This window comes from Salvelinus alpinus, chromosome 31 (genome assembly GCF_045679555.1).
Source record: "Salvelinus alpinus chromosome 31, SLU_Salpinus.1, whole genome shotgun sequence".
Lineage (NCBI taxonomy): Eukaryota > Metazoa > Chordata > Actinopteri > Salmoniformes > Salmonidae > Salvelinus > Salvelinus alpinus.
Genome location: NC_092116.1, coordinates 21169496 through 21192192, shown reverse-complemented (window position 1 = coordinate 21192192; position 22697 = coordinate 21169496). Strand labels below are relative to the sequence as shown.

Sequence of the window (22697 nt, the reverse complement as noted above, 5' to 3'; positions counted from 1 at the left end):
CTAGGGCTCAGGTCCTCCGAGAGAGAGAAAGAAAGAGAGAAGTAGAGAGAGCATACTTAAATTCACACAGGACACCGGATAAGACAGGAGAAGTACTCCAGATATAACAAACTGACCCTAGCCCCCAGACACATAAACTACTGCAGCATAAATACTGGAGGCTGAGACAGGAGGGGTCAAGAGACACTGTGGCCCCATCCGATGACACCCCCGGACAGGGCCAAACAAGAATGATATAACCCCACCCACTTTGCCAAAGCACAGCCCCCACACCACTAGAGGGATATCTTCAACCACCAACTTACCATCCTGAGACAAGGTCATTTTGCAGCGCTCTGGCAGTGTTCCTCCTTGCACAAAGGCGGAGGTAGCGGTCCTGCTGCTGGGTTGTTGCCCTCCTACGGCCTCCTCCATGTCTCCTGATGTACTGGCCTGTCTCCTGGTTGCGCCTCCATGCTCTGGACACTACGCTGACAGACACAGCAAACCTTCTTGCCACAGCTCGCATTGATGTGCCATCCTGGATGAGCTGCACTACCTGAGCCACTTGTGTGGGTTGTAGACTCCGTCTCATGCTACCACTAGAGTGAAAGCACCGCCAGCATTCAAAAGTGACCAAAACATCAGCCAGGAAGCATAGGAACTGAGAAGTGGTCTGTGGTCACCACCTGCAGAACCACTCCTTTATTGGGGGTGTCTTGCTAATTGCCTATAATTTCCACCTTTTGTCTATTCCATTTGCACAACAGCATGTGACATTTATTGTCAATCAGTGTTGCTTCCTAAGTGGACAGTTTGATTTCACAGAAGTGTGATTGACTTGGAGTTACATTGTGTTGTTTAAGTGTTCCCTTTATTTTTTTGAGCAGTGTATATCATTGAGTTAATAAATCGGTTTTCTTGAGTAAGGCAGCTCCAAAATGCAGGTGTTGTAGCCTAGCTCAGTGCTTTCTGTGGTGGTTGGGCATGCCAGCAGAAAATAGGGAGCATTGCGCTGTGATTGGCTCAGTGTTCTATCAATTATGGGGACTTTACGTCACTGCCAAGTGTAAGAAGAGACATTGAAAATTCTAGCCCTTTGGCTGCTGCCATAGATGTGCCCATCCAAGGCTCAAGGTAATTGGTCACAGATAAAATGACGTCAAATCACGTTATATGTACAGTAGCTTTGATTGGACTGATCATGTCAACATCATACTTTTACAATCTTAGCTAGCAGTCATCATCATGAATCAAGTCGACAATCTACTGGCAAATACTTTTTAATCCTTGTCATTTGAAGAGAAATAATGAACAGAAATTATAGATAAAACATATCGGTGCTCATCGGCCATTGGACATAAACATTACACAACAAGTTGGAAATCGCAAATTCAATGAGTGGTTTGGAAGGAATCAGTGACAGTGGCTGTGTGGTCCCAAATCTGGGAGTAAGGGGCTCTTTTCCAAGTTTCATGCTGTCAATGAAGCATGTCTTGTGCCACGCTCAAAACAACTGTTTACTCGGAGGTCTGCTGTGCCACCTTTCTGTTCAAGTGAGCCGAGCACAACAATGTGAGTCCAACATTTTTTTGTATGCTGCTTCATAAATGATGTAATATGCCAGGGAGATATGTATACTGTAGCTAAGAAAGTAATACTAATTTTATGGTGTGTAGTACAATGTTAGTAGCCCATGTGCCTCATCCTAATAATTTAGTCTATTTACCCCTCTTCATTTTGCCTACTGTTCTGACTGTTCTACTGTAGCCTATAACCTGTTTTAGAGAAATGTAATCATCGAATATTGTGAGAGTTTTCATTGTCTGCTTTATGCCCCCTTTAATTATCCTACGGTTCTAACTTGGTGTACAGGGAGAACACTGTAAGAATGGCACATGTTCTGAATTCTGTCGCTGTACATTTCAAAAGTGCTAAACAAATAGTTATATTGACTAACGCTCGCTCATTAATGTCTTAATCGAAAATATGGATTGCCTCTTATCCGCTTGTTGTCCCCTTATGCCACAGTTTGTACATCTCAACTGTCTGTAGAAACCACATTTGTTTAGCAAGTCAGCCATATCAGCTTTGTTTTTTTAAAGGCAGTAAATGAGGCTGAATGAACTGTTTCGCTGATATACAAGCCTCCGCTGATAGCCAGGTGTAGCAGTGGTAAGGTGTTGAGACTGCTGATGGGACTCTGCTGTTGGGACAGCTTTTTGTAGGCCCTAACAGTTTGTGGGCACCGTTTGTCACCGTTATAGTGCAATTAAGGTATTGTTTAGTGTTGTGGCTTTGCTGGCATGCATGACACTTTTTTTTGGACCACCAAGATTTACAAGCTAAAATCGACACTGTGGGTTGCCACTGCGTTTGTATCAACAATGGTCCACCACCCAAAGGACATTCAACCCTTTTGACACAACTGTGTTAAACATTGGAATCAACATAGGCCACCATCCCTGTGGAACGCTTGGGACACCTTGTAGAGTCCATGCCCCGACCAATTAAGACTGTTCTGAGGGCAAAAGGGGATGCAACTCAATATTAGGAAGGTGTTCCTAATGTTTTGTACACTCAGTGTATATTTTCCCCATTCTACACTTGACAAGCTGTTTCCTATTCATTTACATTACATTTAAGTCATTTAGCAGACGCTCTTATCCAGAGCGACTTACAAATTGGTGCATTCACCTTATATGATATCCAGTGGAACAACCACTTTACAATAGTGCATCTAACATTCCACCACTTGGCACTGTGATTATGCGGACATTTACGCACACTCTCAAGCAAACGTTCATATCGATAAATCTCACACTTTAGGTGGAAATGATCCCATGCATGGTTTACATACAGATTTCGGCTTATGGGTTCTTCGAGGATCCATTAAAAGGAATTATTTGAAGAACCCCTAAAGGATACTCCAGGAACCTTTTCTTTTTAAAGTGTACACATGATTGATAAATGAGGCCCCTGGAACGTACCATCCTGATGAATTTCAAATATATGTCTGATTCTAGGCATTCAGTTTCATATACACTACCGTTCAAAAGTTTGGGGTCACTTAGAAATGTCCTGGTTTTTGAAAGAAAAGCTATTTTTTGTCCATTAAAATAACATCAAATTGATCAGAAATACAGTGTAGACATTGTTAATGTTGTACATGACTATTGTCGCTTTATGGAATTTGTACATAGGCCTACAGAGGCCCATTATCAGCAACCATCACTCCTGTGTTCCAATGGCATGTTGTGTTAGCTAATCCAAGTTTATCATTTTAAAAGACTAATTGATCATTAGAAAACCCTTTTGCAATTATGATAGCACAGCTGAAAACTGTTGTTCTGATTATATTTATGGTTAATATGCATGTTTCCCGTTTTTAATAATTACTACAAATAGGGGTTAATATGCATGTTTCCCGTTTTTAATAATTACTACAAATAGTCATGTTTAGAAAATATTGAGAGAAGGTCAAGAACATTTTAAGGAAATCAATGTTTGTGCAATATTTTTTATTTCTAAATAATTTTGTAATATTTCACTTTTTAAAATATAAAATCAATGACTAAACAACCCTAAATTCTGTCCCTTGTGACTTACATGTACATTAAGCATAGGTGATACCACAATGTGACTACAACTGTTAACTGTTACTATTTTGACATATTGTAATGAGACCATGTTGCTTATATATATACACACACTCACTCACTCACTGCTATCCAGTTGGTTATAAGCACATTTTTTCCCCCTTTTAGTATTTTCAAAGCTCAAAATTCAAAATATAGATGACATGAACTGGCATTATTTGCAGAAGCTCTCACATTCAGAACATGACATCGTTTCAGTTCAAACAATCAATATATCTAATTGAAATATGCATGTTCTACAGAAAATACATTACTGCAAATTAAATTAAATGTTCAGAACATTTACTCTCTGTGTCCAATGAATGGGTCATATTTGATTTGCTTTGGTGTAATAATCATTACAATGAAGTCAAAGAGTATAAAACCCCTGTGTCTCTGCTCCAGCTGTTTAAACCATAAGCCTATGGATGGTCATGGCCCAGAAATAAATACTATGCAGTTTAATCATAATCATCTTCTAGGAATGTTGAAGTGACCATGTTACCATATCACGAGTCATGACCGCAGTAAAATTCCATGTGACCTTTGAGTCATTGTAATATCCTTTTATGCACTCTGGAAATGCGTTGGTAGTACCCAACTCGCTAACAATCATCAGATGCTCTACTGTTCCTCTAATCACTCTGACATCAAATACAATTTAAAAAATCACACCAAACACATCATCAAAAGAGTATGTGGTTTTAAAACTCATCTCACTGTGATTGATGACTTTGAAGAAAGAAGTTCAACGACAGGTTCAAACTGAATGGAAAACATGGATGTTGTTTCAAAGCCTAACACAATGAAATGGACAGCGCTATCTAAGGTGGTGATAATTAAAAAGAACCTTATGCATACATATAAGCCTATATCTGAGCCCAAGCCTGAAAAAAAAACTGAATTAAAATAATGATTTTGTCGTTATACATAGCCTACCACATTATGCATGGCAGAATAACATTTTAAAACCGTTATAAGATGTCTTTGGTACATAATTGGTCTATCCTATTCGAATTCAGAGTTATCCAACAATTAAAGGGAATGTGTAAAGGCTTTTGTATATCCTAGTAATCGTTTTTTTTCTTTCTTCATAATTAATAGGCTTACGCATTACGATTAGCAACAGAATATCCCACCACCGTGCGTTTCCGTCTCTTCCCCTCTCTCCATCATTCCGTTCTTGAGCGCGCAGAGAGGGGCTGTAAACAGTTTAATTAAATATATTTCGTTGTTAAAACATGTTACTATCAATGTTCTAAACAGATTTAGCTTGGTTCCCCAAATGAAGCACTGGGTAGCTGTAGGAAAAGGGTTGGAGAGCCCATAGTAGTCAGAGTTTGGGCAGAATATCACCTGTCGCGCAGCAAGAGGATGCATGCCCCTCTAACAGTGGTTGTTGTGCGGAGTGAAATAACCGGAATAGCGGGAAGTGGCCCCTATTCGCTATTCGAGTGCATACAGATTACATTTATTTCCCCCTGCCCCTGTTGCTGTTCCTGCCCAATTGATAAAGGGCTATTCTAAATCTAAAGTCATTTTACATTTGGGTAAAGACAAGATTAAACTGAGATTAGTCTGATGGGAGAAAATGTGATCAGGCAAGGAACAAAGCGCTAAGTTTTTTTGCGACTTTCTCAAATCATCAATTGCCTATAGTCGCATCATGCAGCCCATATACGTTTTGATTTCTAAGACAACTCTAAGGTTCTAACCATAGAACTCTATAGGTATTGTTTGAAATTTTCACTTTTACTCCCAACATATAGCCACTTCATATGCGAACACGATCCGACATGGAAAAAACATCCCATTAAATTCAATTATATTCTTCGAACTATAAAATCCGACTTTTGCATGTCAATAACCAGCTGACACATTTTCATAACTGACACAGTACTATTTGCAATAAATATCCCTTGATTTTTACAAAACTATAAAAATGAAAAATATATGCAAAATACTTTTTTTTAAACATTTGGACAAGCAGCTACATATTTTGGACAAGCAGCTATTCTACAGTGGTATAGAACTGACTGGTGTCCACATAGTTATTAGTCAGAAACACACGTTGCCATCACTCAATGGTTTCAGGTATATCTCATCTACTTAAAGTTACTATAACCTTTCCAAAGGTGTCCTGCTTGGTCATAAATACCCTTAGCTTCATGGTAGACAGCATTGGCTGCTTTCTCTGCTGCCTCCTGTACTGTCTCTGCCTCCTCTGCTGCAGTAGCTCCTACTATCCCTCCTCCTACTGCTCCTGCTGTTGCGGCCATCCCAACGACAACTCCTGCAGCTATGCCTACCCCTGCACCTACTCCCACCCCTGACTCTACTGTAAGTACTGGTCCTGCTACCTCTGCCACGGATGCTGGCCCTATTGTCATTGAAGCTGCTATATGACTTTTGATTAAATTGATCAATGGTTGTGTAGCGAGTGTGAGTGGAATCATTATTACCAGTGTTACCCCAAGTAGAGCTCCTACCACTGCACCTGTTGCTATCCCCGACAATTTGATCAGGAGTTTCCTCCTCGCTCTTTCCTTGGCTTGTTTTCTCATCTCTTCCTCTGACATCTGGCCTTTTAACTCCTTCCTAAGACTCTCTATCTCTGCTTGTATTAATCTCTCTGCCTCTTGGAGCATCTCGTTGGTGTAGAACCCTCCTCCGTTATCTCTCACCATCTTCTCTATGGTGTTGAGTAACTCTGCTACTTGGTACTGGTTGTTGTACCGACCCTGCTGATTGGTGTTCCAGTATTTGTTGTCGATCACGTGACATCGGCCTCCACATTTCTCCACAAGCTTGTTCAGTTCAGCATTCTGTTGGACAAACTTCTCAATGGTCAAACCATTGAGCTGGTCACCATGTGTGAAGAGGACTGTGGCATATTTGAAGGCCTCTGGTGAAAAATATGTCTCGATTTTCGCTACGGCTTCGTTCTCGTGGACTGTGTACCGTTCCACTTTCAGCACGATGAGAAAGGCATGTGGTCCTGGAGCACACTCTGTTATGCATTTAACTATTTTAGGTTTCAGCTCCTCTTCAGGGATGTCAGTGTCAAATAATCCAGGTGTGTCAATCAGGGTGATGTTTCTCCCTTTGATGTTCTTGGTATGAGCTTCACATATCTGTGTTGAGGAGGTGGAGGAACTGTCTGAGAGGAACACATCATCTTGTCCGAAGATGGTGTTTCCAGCACTGCTTTTACCTCCTCCGGTTTTCCCCAGCAGCACAATCCTGATGTCTATAGGGAGGGTTCATAATTAGAACTTGAAATGGATCAATCATATACTAATAATGTATTTGATTTAAAGGTGGGGGTGAAGTGTTGTAACTCACCTTGCTCTGGTCGACTGCCTAATACAAACCCTCTGAGATGCAAAGCATTCTGGGCAGTCTGAAAAGCCTGTAGATTAGAACAAACAATACAACTGCAATGAAGGACTGTAACTGTTATTATTGAAAGAATCTGTAATTATGGATGTATGACAGTATTATAAAATGGCTGAAACATTGAAGTTAAAGGATTTTTTCCCAACGCACTGAGTGAGACCTTCTTCAAAAGTCTCTGCTCACCTTGGTAGAATCTCTGTCATTTGGATGGACAATGATGCGGACAAGGAAGGGGGTTCTGCTCGCTCGGTTCTGCTCATACCTACGGATCTCTTCTAGCAGAACCTGTGTTACCACGTTGTCAGGGAACTGGAGAACCACACCAGTTCCAACTACAGGGAAGGCAACAGAACGGAAGCCCCGTTTCTCACAAGACGTCAGGATTTTCCTCACACCCTGCCTCAGAGCCTGAGAGAGGACCAGAGGTCAAGGGTTAATGGAGGTTCAAAGGTCACCACACACACACACACACACACACACACACACACACACACACACACACACACACACACACACACATACACACCTGTACTGCTGGTCCTTGGGGGTTGTTGTCCCAGCGTGCACATCTGAGGAAGAAGACACGGCCAGAGCTGAGACCAGACAGTCCCTCCACCAGGACGTTGTCACCAGGTGCAGTCCGTCCCCCTGATTCCCTCAGAAACGCTGTCATCAGTGCCGGTCCAGCTACCAACGACAAGGCATTACCAACACGGGAGGAGAGAGGGTCGCTACCAACCATGGGGGACACCAGGGCATCCACCTTCAGAGAGAGATGGAAAGAGAAAAAGAAAGAGAACATTGAGTCAGTAGGAAATCAACCTAATTCACAGATTATTGTTGAATAAAGGCCTTGGCCATGTCAGTGTGTCCCTCTCTCACCTGCTGCTTCTCTATGGTTCCCTGGATGATCTCCACCTGGACACAGACCTCTGGAGCAGCTGGTCCCCTGGCGGAGGCAGCAGTGGTGTCTCTCTGAGGAGCATGTGTAGTGGTAGTGGTGGTGCTGGACTCTACCTCCCACCCAGGACACTCCCTCTTCCCCTGTAACAGCCTATCACAGGCCTCCTGCATGGCTCTCACTGCCTCTCCACTCACATCAATCAGAGTGACCTTGGTAAGGATGTGCTGTTTCCTCCCAAAGTCCCTCACAGCAGAGACTATGGCCTCAGAGCACACCTTCAGAGGAACACCGAATAGCCCTGAGCTGATGCAGGGCATGGCCAAGGTCTGGAGCTCCAGGGTCTCTGCCAGATCCAGGGCTGCCTTCACTGTCTTCTCCAGCAGAGGGCGCTCATTCCCACCTACGCTGCCCCCTACTGGTCCCACTGCGTGCAGCAGCATCTTACAAGGCAGATTCCCTCCTGTAGTCTCTACCACTGTACCTGTGGGTACTCTCCCTATCTGCCTAACCAGATCCCTGCTGGCCCGCTGTACCTCAGGCCCCCCCGCTCGGCTCAGAGCTGCAGCCACGCCCACAGCATGATCCAGGTCCTCATTGGCTGCATTCACCAGGGCGTCCGCCCGTTCCTTGGTGATGTCACCCTGACAAACAACTACCTGCAGCCCCAGCCGGAGGCGATAGCTGGTGGCTGCGACCGTCTCCTCCCGTATTGATCCGGTGCCTGCTTCGCTGACTACGCCATCCTGAATCTGTTGATGGTGTCTCACGACTCTCACACTGGACCTGTCCATCAGAAAGGCCCCAATCTCCTCCCTCAGCTCCTGAACCTCCTTCACGTGGCCCAGCAGCTGCACTCTACACCCAGGACCGTACCTGCCTACCACCCTGCGTCTGCTCTGGTTCATCTCCTTCACCTTCGTCTCAAGCTTAGACTTCAGTTCAGCCGAGAGGGCACCTTTGGGCACGTCAATCTTCTCCTCCCCAAACTCCCCCAGTAGATCTTTCTCAGCCTGGTCCAATTCCCCAGAGGAGAGGGAGAACAGACGGAGCTCTGTGTCCCCCAGCTCTACCTCCACATGGAGTCCCAACCCCAGCAGACTGCTCAGGTTCCCAGGCCTCCCATACTCCTCCCTCAGGAAGGACAGGAGGTGGAGGGACACCTCAGGCACCACACGCTCCAGCACCAGAGAGATTTTATCTGTAACCAACTGTCTGGCTGTCTGGACTTCATTTGCATAGCCGTGCAGCACCAGCTGAGCTGAGTCACCGCGTGTCACCCTCACCCCTGGAACAACCTCACCTAGATCCTTCTCTATCACTTCGCCTAGAAGACGGAGCTGGACCTGTCCCAGATGACAGGTGGTGCTGATCTTCCCCTGCTTCCCTGTGCTCAGACGATGGAGTACATGTTCTCGACCACCAGGTGGAGATGTCTCGACCGGGAGGGAGTGGTGACTCTAGATTTGGAAAACAATCAAATAAAATGTTATTGGTCACATACACATGGTTAGCAGATGGTAATGCGAGTGTAGCGAAATGCTTGTGCTACTTCTTCCGACAGTGCAGTAATATCTAACAAGTAATCTAACAATTCCCCAACAACTACCTAATACACACAAATCTAAAAGGTGCGAATGAGAATATGTACATAAATATATGGATGAGCGATGGCTGAGCAGCATAGTCAAGGTGCAATAGATGGAATAAAATACAGTATATACTTATGATATGAGTAATGTAAGATATGTAAACATTATTAAAGTGGCATTACTCAAAGTGGCATTGTTTAAACTGACTAGTGATCCATTTGTTAAAGTGGTCAGTGACTGGGTCTCCATGTAGCCTCTCTGAGTTAGTGATTGCTGTTTAGCAGTCTGATGGCCTTGAGATAGAAGCTGTTCTTCAGTCTTTCGGCCCAAGCTTTGATGCACCTGTACTGACTTCGCCTTCTGGATGGTAGCGGTGTGAACAGGCAGTGTGTCACTGCCGTCAAAAGGAGGAGACCAAGGCGCAGCGTGGTATGCGTACATTCTTTATTATAAGAATGAAACACTGAACAAAACTAACAAAATAACAAAACGAACCGTGAAGCTATACAAATGAGTGCTGACAGGCAACTACACATAGACAAGTACCCACGAACACAAAAGGGAAATGGCTACCTAAATATGATCCCCAATCAGAGACAACGATAAACAGCTGCCTCTGATTGGGAACCATATCAGGCCACCATAGACAAACAAATACCTAGACCTACAAAACCCCTAGACATACAAAAACCCTAGATAATACAAAAACTTGCATACCCACCCTCGTCACACCCTGACCTAACCAAAATATAAAGAAAACAGAGATATCTAAGGTCAGAGCGTGACACAGTGGCTCGGGTGGTTATTGTCTTTGATTATCTTTTTTGCCTTCCTGTGACATCGGGTGCTGTTGCTGTCCTGGAGGGCAGGTAGTTTGCCCCTGGTGATGCGTTGTGCAGACCGCACCACCCTCTGGAGAGCCATGAGGTTGAGGGCGGTATCAGGTAAGACCCAAATACAGACTGTGTTGAAGTAACAATGTTTATTACAGCAACAGGGGCAGGCAAAAGACAGGTCAAAGCAGGCAGGGGTCGATAATCCAAAGTAGTGGGGCAAAGGTACGGTACGACAGGCAGGCTCAGGGTCAGGAGAAGCAAGGGCAAAACCAGGAGGGCGAGAAAAAGAGAGACTGGGAAAAAGCAGGAGCAGAGACAAAACTCTGGTGGACTTGAACAAACAAGACGAACTGGCACCAGACAAACAGATAACACAGGTATAAGTACCCAGGGGATAATGGGGAAGATGGGTGACACCTGAAGGGGGGTGGAGACAAGCGCAAGGACAGGTGAAACAGATCAGGGCGTGACAGGCGGAGCGGTTGCCGTACCAGGCTGTGATACAGCCCGACAGGATGCTCTCGATTGTGGATCTGTAAAAGTTAGTCAGGGTTTTGGGTGATAAGACAAATGTCTTCAGCCTCCTGAGGTTGAAGAGGTGCTGTTGCGCCTTCTTCACCACACTGTCTGTGTGGGTGGACCATTTCAGTGTTTCAGTGATGTGTACGCAGAGGAACTTAAAACTTTACACGTTTTCCACTGCTGTCCCTTCGACGTGGATAAGGGGGTGCTCCCTCTGCTGTTTCCTGTGTGGGTCCACAATCATCTCCTTTGTTTTGTTGACGTTGAGTGAGAGGTTGTTTTCCTAACACCACACTCAGAGTGCACTCACCTCCTCCCTGTAGGCTGTCTCGTCGTTGTTGGTAATCAAGCCCACTACTGTTGTGTCGTCTGCACACTTGATGATTGAGTTGGAGGCATGCATGGCCACGCAGTCGTGGGTGAACAGGGAGTACAGGAGGGGGCTGAAAATGCACCCTTGTGGGGCCCCAGTGTTGAGGGTCAGTGAGGTGGAGATGTTGTTTCCTACCTTCACCACCTGGGGGCAGCCCGTCAGAAAGTCCAGGACCCAATTGCACAGGACGGGGTTGAGGCCCAGCTTGATGATGAGCTTGGAGGGTACTATGGTGTTGAATGCTGAGCTGTAGTCAATGAACAGCATTCTTACATAGGTATTCCTCTTGTCCAGATGGGATAGGGCAGTGTGATGGCGATAGCATCATCTGTGGACATGTTAGGGTGGTATACAAACTGAAGTGGGTCTAGGGTGGCCGGTAAGGTGGAGGTGATATGATCCTTGACTAGTCTCTCAAAGCACTTCATGATGACAGAAGTGAATGCTACGGGGCGGTAGTCTTTGCTTTCTTGGGTACAGGAACAATGGTGGCCATCTTGAAGCATGTGGGGACAGCAGACTGGGATAGGAAACGATTGAATATGTCCGTAAACACACCAGCCAGCTCGGTCTGCACATGCTCTGTGTCACGACTTCCGCCGATGTCGGTTCCTCTCCTTGTTCGGGCGGCTTTCGGCGGTCGACTTCACCAGTCTTCTAGCCATCGCCGATCCACCTTTCATTTTCCATTTGTTTTGTCTTGTCTTCCTGCACACCTGGTTTGCATCTCCTACTAATTACTATGTGTAGTTAGCCCTCTGTTCCCTCCATGTCTGTGTGGGGTATTGTTAATTGTCAAGGTTGGCACACTTCCGGCTGGTTTGCGCCAGGTTTTGTTTTATACCCGTGCTTTGTGGCAGCCGGTACATTGTACTTGGGTTTTGTACTTTGTGCTGCCTCACTTGTTTTTTGGGCATTTGTTTTGTGACGCGGTTGCGTTCTGTATTATGATTGCCTTAGTAAAGTGCTTTGTCCACTCATCTCTGCTCTCCTGCGCCTGACTTCCATGCACCAGCTACACCCACTGTTGACACTCTGAGGACGGGGCTAGGGATGCCGTCTGGGCCAGCAGCCTTGCGAGGGTTAACACATTTAAATGATTTTACTCACGTCAGCCACGGAGAAGGATGGGGGCGCAGTTCTTGTTAGCGGGCTGCGACGGTGGCACTGTATTATCCTCAAATCGGGCAAAGTAGGTGTTTAGTTTGTCTGGAAGCGTGACATTGGTGTTCTTTTTGTAGTCCGTGATTTCCTGTAGACGCTGCCACATACGTCTCGTGTCTGAGCCGTTGAATTGCGACTCCACTTTGTCCCTGTACCGGCATTTCGCTTGTTTGATTGCGGAGGGAATAACGGAGGGAATAACTACACTGTTTATATTCAGCCATATTCCCAGACCTCTTTCCATGGGGACACCTGCAATTACTTACAAGTAAGTAAATGCAGGGTCATTACACTGTGATAATGATTACAATACTTTATTACTTTTCTACTTAAGTAGGTTTTATGGATATATTATTAAAAAGGTCATCCGTCCAGCTGATTCTGGGATATCTGATGATTCTACATTTTAACGACTAGGTTGGTATTTTTCAGTTTACTTTAACATGGTTTTATTTAGTTAAAATGAGTCTTCCCTCAATATTACAAAACCACACATTTATACCTCACAAACTGGCAAACATCCAAGTGTGGGCAAGCAGTGCAAATACAACAACAGTGCATTGTGGTCATGGTGATATGTGACTCACTGTATAGGTGTGTCTGTATAGTCTGGCCTCACCTGACTGCTGACTGGGGAGGTTGTTGTGGGTGGAGTCTCCAGGCTGTCTCTCAGAGTGAGGGAGAGAGGTCCTCCAGGCACCTCCAACACATGATGAGCTTTCTGAAGTACCCTCTTCTGGACTGGAAGAGTTACAGCATCATAATGAGTTGTTGTTGTCATGTAGTAGTAGTAGTAATAACAATACCAACAACAATAATAACAACACGTTTTACTATTTAGTAAGTGTAGTGTAGGCTGTCATTGTAAATAAGAATTTGTTCTTAACTGAAGAATTTGTTCTTAACTGACTTGCCTAGTTAAATAAAGGTTAAATAAAAAATATATAAAAGTAAGCATTTAGCATTTAGTCCAGGACTTGGAGTTAAAGGCATTGGCTACATAGGCTAGCGGAGTTGTGCTATAATCTATTAAGTAATATACTGTATGTACATCTATAAAGTTCTTAATGAATCTTAAAAGTTATTAAAACAACAAGTTTCTTCTTTTTTAGATTGACAAAGTACTGCAGAATGAATCAATATAATGAAAAGCCAAAGTAATGCATTTGCGCCTGTCTGCATAAGCGGATATTGATATTGAAAAACAAACTTTCAGTTATGAAACGACTTTGGCAAGACTAGGTTACATGGTGGAAAGACACTCCATATTCAATCACTTAGCCTAAACATTTTCATACCTGTCTGGTCAATAAATGCGATCTTGTAGACTTTGTCACCAACTGATTCTACTGGTCCACAATCTCCGCCACAGGATTTACGTTTAATTCCAAAGTACTTTTTAATCTTATTTTTCTGTGATGGGTCCAGAGTCTGGCACTCGAAGAAAACAGGGTATTTGAAAACGTCCATATTTTAAAGTAGCCTATTACTTGTCGTTGACCCTAATAGAAAGAGCAAGTTAGTCGATCGAGTAGAATATAGACTACACTGCTGCCAACATATCCCCATGCACGCACCGATTCCTATTTAAAAAAATCAGATTTACTTGATGAATTTTAGATATGGTCCGCCCTGGCCTTGAGTTGGCCGACAAATAGACGTCTATTATTGGTTCAGATTAAGTCCGTCCAGACCATCCCCAAAGCAATTTCTGTGGACGTGCAGCACTATTGAGAGGATTCGATTAATATGTCCCGGGCGCCCAGGTATGCGTATTTTCAGCCGGTGCAAGTTGATTGTCCATACGTAAATTGTTAGGTCGCCATGGGTGAAACATGAAACGTAACCCTTAAATTAGATCCGTAAACGTACAAACCATATGTTACGACTAAGAATTAACATTTACAATTTAAATTCTTACTTTACATCTCCCTTTACTCGGTTACAGATATTTTTTATAGTCAGGAATGTGGCATCTGCAAAGGACAGATGCCACGAAAGTAGCTAGTCGAAGTTAGCTAGCCACTCAAGCAACTCTCGGCGTTAGAGTTGCTTTGCAACTTCCGGTTTAATTTCCAAAATAAAAGTCTAGAGCTCGTTTTACAACGGCATTCGATAACGACGTTATACCAGTAGATATCGTATTATAGGCTTGGGCCTTCAGCAAATGACTTATGTGAGAATGATGCTATAAAGACAGAAGAACATTCGATAGAATAACCGATTGAGCTGCAAAATAGAAAGTATATATGATTTAGGCTTATTCCACTTCATAAATATGCCATTCTGCGTGTTATCTAATGGCCATATAATTGCATAATTTATTTTCATAGCCGCATGGGGCTAATGTGGTGATTATGTAACCTAATGAATCACACTTTTTCCAGTATTTTGGAGCACGGACTGTAGGCCTTATATTAGGCATTTTGACTATTGTATTTGTGAATTCCACTCTGTGTGTAGGCTTGTTATAGTCATTTGCGTTGCACGACCCCATCACGCAGAGGCCGTATCCATATCAACAAATGAGACAAAACAAAATATTGATTAATTCTTGGCTATAACCTGCCCTGAGCTAAATAGTCAAGGGGTCCCAAATGGTCAAGACTATTTATAGGCTATTCTTACTGCCAGATCTGTTTTCCCTATCAGCCATTGCATGTGCTTCTTCAACTATTTTGTTGAAATTTGTTTAGAGACCATATTTAGAGGCCTGTAAGCTTGGGTCTCTTTTTAAGGGAAGGTCTATAATAAAAACCGTTTTTAAACACAAATAGAATTCTAAAATTATTCTGCAACACACCAGTACACAAAATGATATCCTAAATTGTCATATCTACAAGTTGAAGGCCTATTTTCTTTACCTGGACAGGCCTAAAATAAAACATTGAATTATTAAAGTGATAGACTAAAGAACGTCGGAGAATTTAGATAATTTTGAGTACACACATGGATTTCAATAAACAAATAAGACTAAGATTTCAATAAACAGATAACACTGTTCTATTCTCCTATTGCAACTCAGACACATGACAGAATGGATGATATACTTACTGACTGAACTGAATGAAGGATGAATTAAATGTTCAAATATTTTGGAATGATGAGTTGCATGCTCTGCACTTTATTTGGCCAGTAGGCAAATAGTCCTACATTAAGGTATAATGACTCTATGGCTTCATGCCTCTAGAAGAATATCTTCTGATGCTGAGGGGTTCTTTTCCGAAGGCGCATGGTGCTGTGGTGATGCATGGAGATCACAAGCTCTTCAACTGGGCAGCAGTGTGACCATGGAGGGAATAGTCTATGTGGAGACCTAACACCACTTTAACAGAGTTATTGTAAAGTGTGGGAATAAGCTTTTGCCAGACTTAGCCTACGTTTAACCTCTCCCTTGTTCATTTCAAAGTCCATATGTTCATGACCCGATTCATATAAATCATGTCAAATGATTAACCCCTCCTACAGAATATGCCTTGGTATGATTTTGAGTGATGAAATACATTTCTAAATATTCTATAAAAATGTATTTTGAGTGGCAAAGATTCCAGTGGTCATACATAGTTCATAGATTCACCAAACATCTATTATTTTTTGTGTTTCATGGGGATGTCCCGTTTACCCAGAGAGACACCTAGCGAACTGAAACTTAGTACAGGCATAATACAACTAGTGCTATCTAGACTTGGGCTGGCAAACAAATCCATGACATTAGCTTCCTAAATGTGAAGTAAACTCTACTGAGGAGTTATAGAGAATGAAGACTTTTAACTTGAAAACGTGCAACTTACCTCTTTCCGGATTCCCATACTTCCGTTTTTTTATACTGTGTTATACGTGTCCACGTAGCTCTCCTCACAGGCAGTTTGGTGTTTTTTTTGTTGTTTTTTTTGTTGGTGAGATGAAACTGCCATAACTCTGAAAGGTATTATTGTAAGTCAGAATTGCAACACAAATTAGTTCAAGCCTAAAATGTTAGTCCGTAATCATAACATGGTGTTTGTATGTTCACAGATTAAATTTCATCCATGTTTCACGCATGGCTTTTCTTACGATCCTAACAAATGATGTATGGATTTCTTACGATCCTAATGATATGTACGTTCAACCTTTTGGAAGCTAACTGGCTCCATACTCCACTCACTCTGATGGGCTGATGTGAGAACCATTTATGACCATATACTTTTACCACTAAATGTATGACCATATACTGTTGTGTGTATGTTTAGGCTTTTTATTTTTTATTGAACCTTTATTTAACTAGGCAAGTCAGTTAAGAACAAATTCTTATTTACAATGACGGCCAAGGAACATGCTAACGGCTGAGATCCTACAACATACAGTAAAAGATGAGATTCTTTGAACGGGTTAAGCCCAAATCAAACAAAACATGTAATTTACACACGTGAACGAGCGTGTATACACTGGAATTAGAATACATGGCAGTGAATGACAGAAAACAGATGAGCCTTGAGCATAAACACTTCAAATCTACTGAAAGCAATGCTGGTAAAGTGAGCGGATAAATTGCCAGAAGTTTGTGCTTTGTTACATCTGGAATTTTGACATGTATAGTTAAGTGTCTATTTAGTGTTTGTAAGTTTAGCTGACAGTGCCAATAATACATATGTGACATATAGTTGAAGTCAGAAGTTTACATACACCCTAGCCAAATACATTTAAACTCAGTTTCTCACAATTCCTGACATTTAATCCAAGTAGAAATTCCCTGTTTTAGGTCAGTTAGGATCACCACTTTATTTTAAGAATGTGAAATGTCAGAATAATAGTAGAGAGAATTATTTATTCAGCTTTAATTTTTTTCCATCACATTCCCAGTGGGTCAGAAGTTTACAAACACTCAATTAGTATTTGGTAGCATTGCCTTTAAATTGTTTAGCTTGGGTCAAACGTTTCGGGTAGCCTTCCACAAGCTTCCCACAATAAGTTGGGTGAATTTTGGCCCATTCCCCCTGACAGAGCTGGTGTAACTGAGTCAGGTTTGTAGGCCTTCTTGCTCGCACACGCTTTTTCAGTTCTGCCCACAAATTTTCTATAGGATTGAGGTCAGGGCTTTGTGATGGCCACTCCAATACCTTGACTTTGTTGTCCTTAAGCCATTTTGCCACAACTTTGGAAATATGCTTGGGGTCATTGTCCATTTGGAAGACCCATTTGCGACCAAGCTTTAACTTCCTGACTGATGTCTTGAGATGTTGCTTCAATATATCCACATAATTTTCCTACTTCATTATGCCATCTATTTTGTGAAGTGCACCAGTCCCTCCTGCAGCAAACCACCACCACAACATGATGCTGCCACCCCGTGGTCGTTGGGATGGTGTTCTTCGGCTTGCAAGCCTCCCCCTTTTTCCTCCAAACATAACGATGGTCATTATGGCCAAACAGTTATATCTTTGTTTCATCAGACCAGAGGACACTTCTCCAAAAAGTACGATCTTTGTCCCCATATGCAGTTGTAAACCGTAGTCTGGCTTTTTTATGGCGATTTTGGAGCAGTGGCTTCTCCTTGCTGAGCGGCCTTTCAGCTTATGTCGATATAGGACTCGTTTTACTGTGGATATAGATACTTTTGTACCTGTTTCCTCCAGCATCTTCACAAGGTCATTTGCTGTTGTTCTGGGATTGATTTGCACTTTTCGCACCAAAGTATGTTCATCTCTAGGAGACAGAACGCGTCTCCTTTCTGAGCGGTATGACGGCTGCGTGGTCCCATGGTGTTTATACTTGCGTACTATTGTTTGTACAGATGAACGTGGTACCTTCAGCCGTTTGGAAATTGCTCCCAAGGATGGACCAGACTTGTGGAGGTCTACAATTGTTTTCTGAGGTCTTGGCTGATTTCTTTTGATTTTCCCATGATGTCAATCAAAGAGGCACTGAGTTTTGAAGGTAGGCCTTGAAATACATCCACAGGTACACCTCCAATTGACTCAAATTATGTCAATTAGCCTATCAGAAGCTTCTAAAGCCAATTTTACAAGCGGTTTAAAGGCACAGTCAACTTAGTGTATGTAAACTTCTAACCCATTAGAAATGTGATACAGTGAATTATTAGTGAAATAATCTGTCTGTAAACAATTGTTGGAAAAATTACTTGTGTCATGCACAAAGTAGATGTCCTAACCGACTTGCCAAAACTATAGTTTGTTTACTTGAAATTTGTGGAGTGGTTGAAAAACTAGTTTTAATGACTCCAACCTAAGTGTATGTAAACTTCCGACTTCAACTGTACTTTATTTACATAAGTATTGAGACCCTTTGCTATGAGACTCGAAATTGAGCTCAGGTGCACCTTGTTTCCATTGATCATCCTTCAGATGTTTTTCCAACTTGATTGGAGTCCACCAGTGGTAAATTCAATTGATTGGACATGATTTGGAAAGGCACACACGTCTATATAAGGTCCCACAGTTGACAGTCCACGTCAGAGCAAAAACCAAGCCATGAGGTCGAAGGAATTATCCGTGGAGCGCCGAGACAGGATTGTGTCAAGGATCAGATCTTGGGAAGGGTACCAAAAAATGTCTGCAGCATTGAAGGTCCCCAAGAACACAGTTGCCTCCATCATTCTTAAATGGAAGAAGCACGGAACCACCAAGACTCTTCCTAGAGATAGCCACCCAGCCAAACTGAGCAATCGGGGGAGTAAGGCCTTGGTATGGGAGGTGACCAAGAACCCGATGGTCACTCAGACAGAGCTCCAGAGTTCCTCTGTGGAGATAGGAGAACCTTCCAGAAGGACAACCATCTCTGCAGCACTCCACCAATCAGGCCTTTATGGTAGTGTGGCCAGATGGAAGCTACTCCTCAGTAAAAGGCACGACTGCCCACTTGGAGTTTGCCAAAAGGCACCTAAAGGACTCTCAGACCATGAGAAACACGATTCTCTGGATTGATGAAACCAAGATTGAACTCTATGGCCTGAATGCCAAGCATCACGTCTGAAGGAAACGAGGCACCACTCATCACCTGGCCAATAGCGTCCCTACGGTGGCATGGTGGTGGCATGGTGGTGGTGGCAGCATCATGCTGTGGGGATGTTTTTCAGCAGCAGGTACTGGGAGACTAGTCAGGATCGAGGGAAAGATGAACAGAGCAAAGTACAGAGAGATCCTTGATGAAAACCTGCTCCAGAGCGCTCAGGACCTCAGTATGATGGCGAACCCAATGACCCTAAGCCAAGACCAGAGCAAAGTACAGAGAGATCCTTGATGAAAACCTGCTCCAGAGCGCTCAGGACCTCAGTATGATGGCGAACCCAATGACCCTAAGCCAAGACAACGCAGGAGTGGCTTCGGGACAAGTCTCTGAATCTCCTTCAGTGGTCCAGCCAGAGCCCGGACTTGAACCCAATCGAACATGGAAAGACCTGAAAATAGCTGTGCAGCGGCGTTCCCTATCCAACCTGACAGAGCTTGAGAGGATCTGCAGAGAAGAATGGGATAACTCCCCAAATGCAGGCGTGCCAAGCTTGTAGCTTCATACCTAAGAACACTTGCGGCTGTAATCTTATGTAAATGTGATATTTCCGTTTTTTTTCTCTAAAACTCTGCTTTTGCTTTGTCATTATGGAGAATTGTGTGTAGATTGATGAGGGGGGAAAAAACTATTTAATCCATTTTTGAATAAGGCTGTAACGTAATTTTTTGGGGGAAAAAGTCAAGGGGTCTGAATACTTTCCAAATGCACTGTATATCAGCTGTGTCTATGAACCCCTCCCGCTTCTGAACTGCCTGACACAGAGTGCACAGCACGATCAGAAGTGAGGTCACTTGGTATGGTCAGCATGAAATATTATTAAAGAGATGCTTTCCATTGAAATAGAGATGTAGTCCCAGAGTTAATGATCCAAGGTCAGTTTTGTATTTCACCACTATGATGACTGCCATAGTGTCAGAATTAAAAAGACACCAGGCTTTATCATGCCATCTCTCTCTCCATCTGTCTGTAGGTATGTTTTGTTGTGAGAGAAGATGCCAACACCCTGTCTCCACCTCACTGGGGGCCCAAGGCTGGTTAGGAGAAACCGCTAGAGACCCTATTATGTAATTGTGATAAACTGAGAGAATACAAAGTTTAGTAGCACAGTAAATCATGAATCATATGCTGTCTTCCATGCTCCTCTGTTCTTATATCTTTCCCTTCCTGTCTTTTGAGACTCTCTGGGACCTCCTTTTTCTTCCTCACTGTTATTATAATGCACACCAGATGTGCATTGTTGTGCAGATTGACCTTGTATTTATAATATTATAATACTTAATGCATGTATTATGTATTTATAACACTTGGATAATGTTATTCTCTACTGGAATTGGTTCACATTCTCTACTGGTTGAAATTAAGTCTCATTTGATGAAATACTACACCTATCCTGTGTCCTCAGATCAGTGCAGATGAAGGAAATGAGATGGTGAGATGAACCTGTTTTAGAGTATTTACATGATGCATAGGACGTGTAGTGTACTGTTTTACATTCTGGTCCTGTATGAATTACAAAATTAGCCTTTAACTATATTCTACTCAATCAATCGGATTCATTGATGATATTCAGAGTGTCTGAAGTCAGTACAACTAGCTATGATAGCTGAAGTTCATAGATAGCTAGCTAATATTGACATTATAATATTGATATGTACAGTCATGTGTGTATTTCTAGGGATTCATGTTTAACTAGTGGAATTAATTAAAACCACTGTTCTGAACTAATATTTATGCCATGCTTTTTAAGGTCCATACACAGATCGGCATCCATAGGCATACAGGTATATGTATCCTCCACTGCACAATAAGCAAGAAGATAGTTAGCTAGCTACTTACCTTCAGCTGCATTGCATGTCAAATATCAGCAAGGCAAACATACAAAATTGTACATTCAATTTGCAGTAAATGCTTTAGCTAGCTAGATCCTTTACATCTATTAGTAGATTTGGATAGGAAACACTCTGAAGTTTCTAAAACTGTTTGAATCATATCTGTAAGTATAACAGAACTTATATAGCAGTCAAAACCCTGAGGACTAACTTTTTTATTTTTAAGTTCCTGTATGTTCAATGGTTTGTTATGGGCAAACCAGAATTCTAATCAGTATACACGTAGTTCCTACTGCTTCCACTGGATGTTGCCATTGTATGGAAAAAGGTTAAGGTTTTTCCTTAGTTAACAGAGAAAGATATTGACCCGGAAGTGGAGTGACGTCGTTTGTTTATGTTTGAGAGTTGAGCAAGACTTGAAAAGTACCGTGAGTTTGTTGATATCCTGTATTGAAAACAGATTGACCAGTCTTCAATTTGATCGATTATTAACGTTTACAAATAACTTAAGTTGTATTACAAAAGTACTTTGAAATGTTTTGGCAAAGTTTAGAGGTAATCTTTTAGATATTTTGTCGTGATTTTGCGCAAATTGAACGCTGTTTTTCCTGGTACAACGGCGCCAAATAAATGGACAATTTGGATATATATGGACGGAATTAATCGAACTAAAGGACCATTTGTGATGTTTATGGGACATATTGGAGTGCCAACAAAAGAATCTCGTCAAAGGTAATGCATGTTTTATATTTTATTTCTGCGTTTTGAGTAGCGCCGGCATGGTTGAAATTGTCAAAAAAGAGAGTGTAGCTTCTGTACTATCATCAGATAATAGCATCTTATGCTTTCGCCGAAAAGCCTTTTTGAAATCTGACATGTTGGCTGGATTCACAACGAGTGTAGCTTTAATTTGGTATCTTATATGTGTAATTTAATAAAGTTTGATTTTATAGATTTGCTGTTGGGACGCTAGCGTCCCGCTATCCCAGAGAGGTTTTAACTAACATATTCCTATTAACTGTAATTTTTTTTGCATGATTCGCTATGGGGCTAAAATTACTTACATTTGCTTCCATCCTAGTAATTTTGTCAGCCATCTTTGCTCAAGAAAGTCTCCAGCGTTTGGTCGCAGAGCGTCAAATTTGTCATGGGAACTACTCAATATGATTGGTAAACGCCCAGCGTTCGCAGCTGGTGATTTGCATAAAGTTTGGAAATGCTGAACTTTGTCACCACCTCCCACGCCATGTTCACGCAGCCCAACCGACCCCACCCACTCCACTTCTCACCGCTTTCCTTCCATTGCTAATGAATGGGAAGCTGTGTTTCACCTAGAGGTGCCACCCCTAGTGTACATGGGCCGTAAGCTTAGCCTGCAGTCGGGAACATGTGGTAAATTTGTCAGTTACCAGCATGCAGACATAACAGGCCTTTCACAATACTTAAAATACAATTGCGG

General features: G+C 42.6%; 1 protein-coding gene across 1 annotated transcript; it reads right to left on the bottom strand.

Moving 5' to 3' along the window:
• Positions 1-3485: 3485 nt before the first annotated feature.
• LOC139561409 (uncharacterized) lies at positions 3486-14379 on the bottom strand. The gene is made up of 7 exons (XM_071378473.1): positions 13703-14379; positions 13024-13145; positions 7899-9377; positions 7543-7779; positions 7200-7424; positions 6963-7029; positions 3486-6867 (listed from the first exon to the last, which is right to left on the bottom strand). Exons 1-7 carry the CDS (start codon positions 13872-13874, stop codon positions 5723-5725), a joined length of 3447 nt encoding a protein of 1148 aa, XP_071234574.1. The 5' UTR covers positions 13875-14379; the 3' UTR covers positions 3486-5722.
• Positions 14380-22697: the final 8318 nt, after the last annotated feature.

Coding starts and splice junctions, on each gene's coding strand:
- LOC139561409 (XM_071378473.1), bottom strand. CDS start 13,874: ATGGACGTTTTCAAATACCCTGTTTTCTTCGAGTGCCAGACTCTGGAC. Junction 13,146..13,702: donor CGCATTTATTGACCAGACAG/GTATGAAAATGT, acceptor TAACTCTTCCAG/TCCAGAAGAGGGTACTTCAG. Junction 6,868..6,962: donor AGGCAGTCGACCAGAGCAAG/GTGAGTTACAAC, acceptor CCCTCCCTATAG/ACATCAGGATTGTGCTGCTG.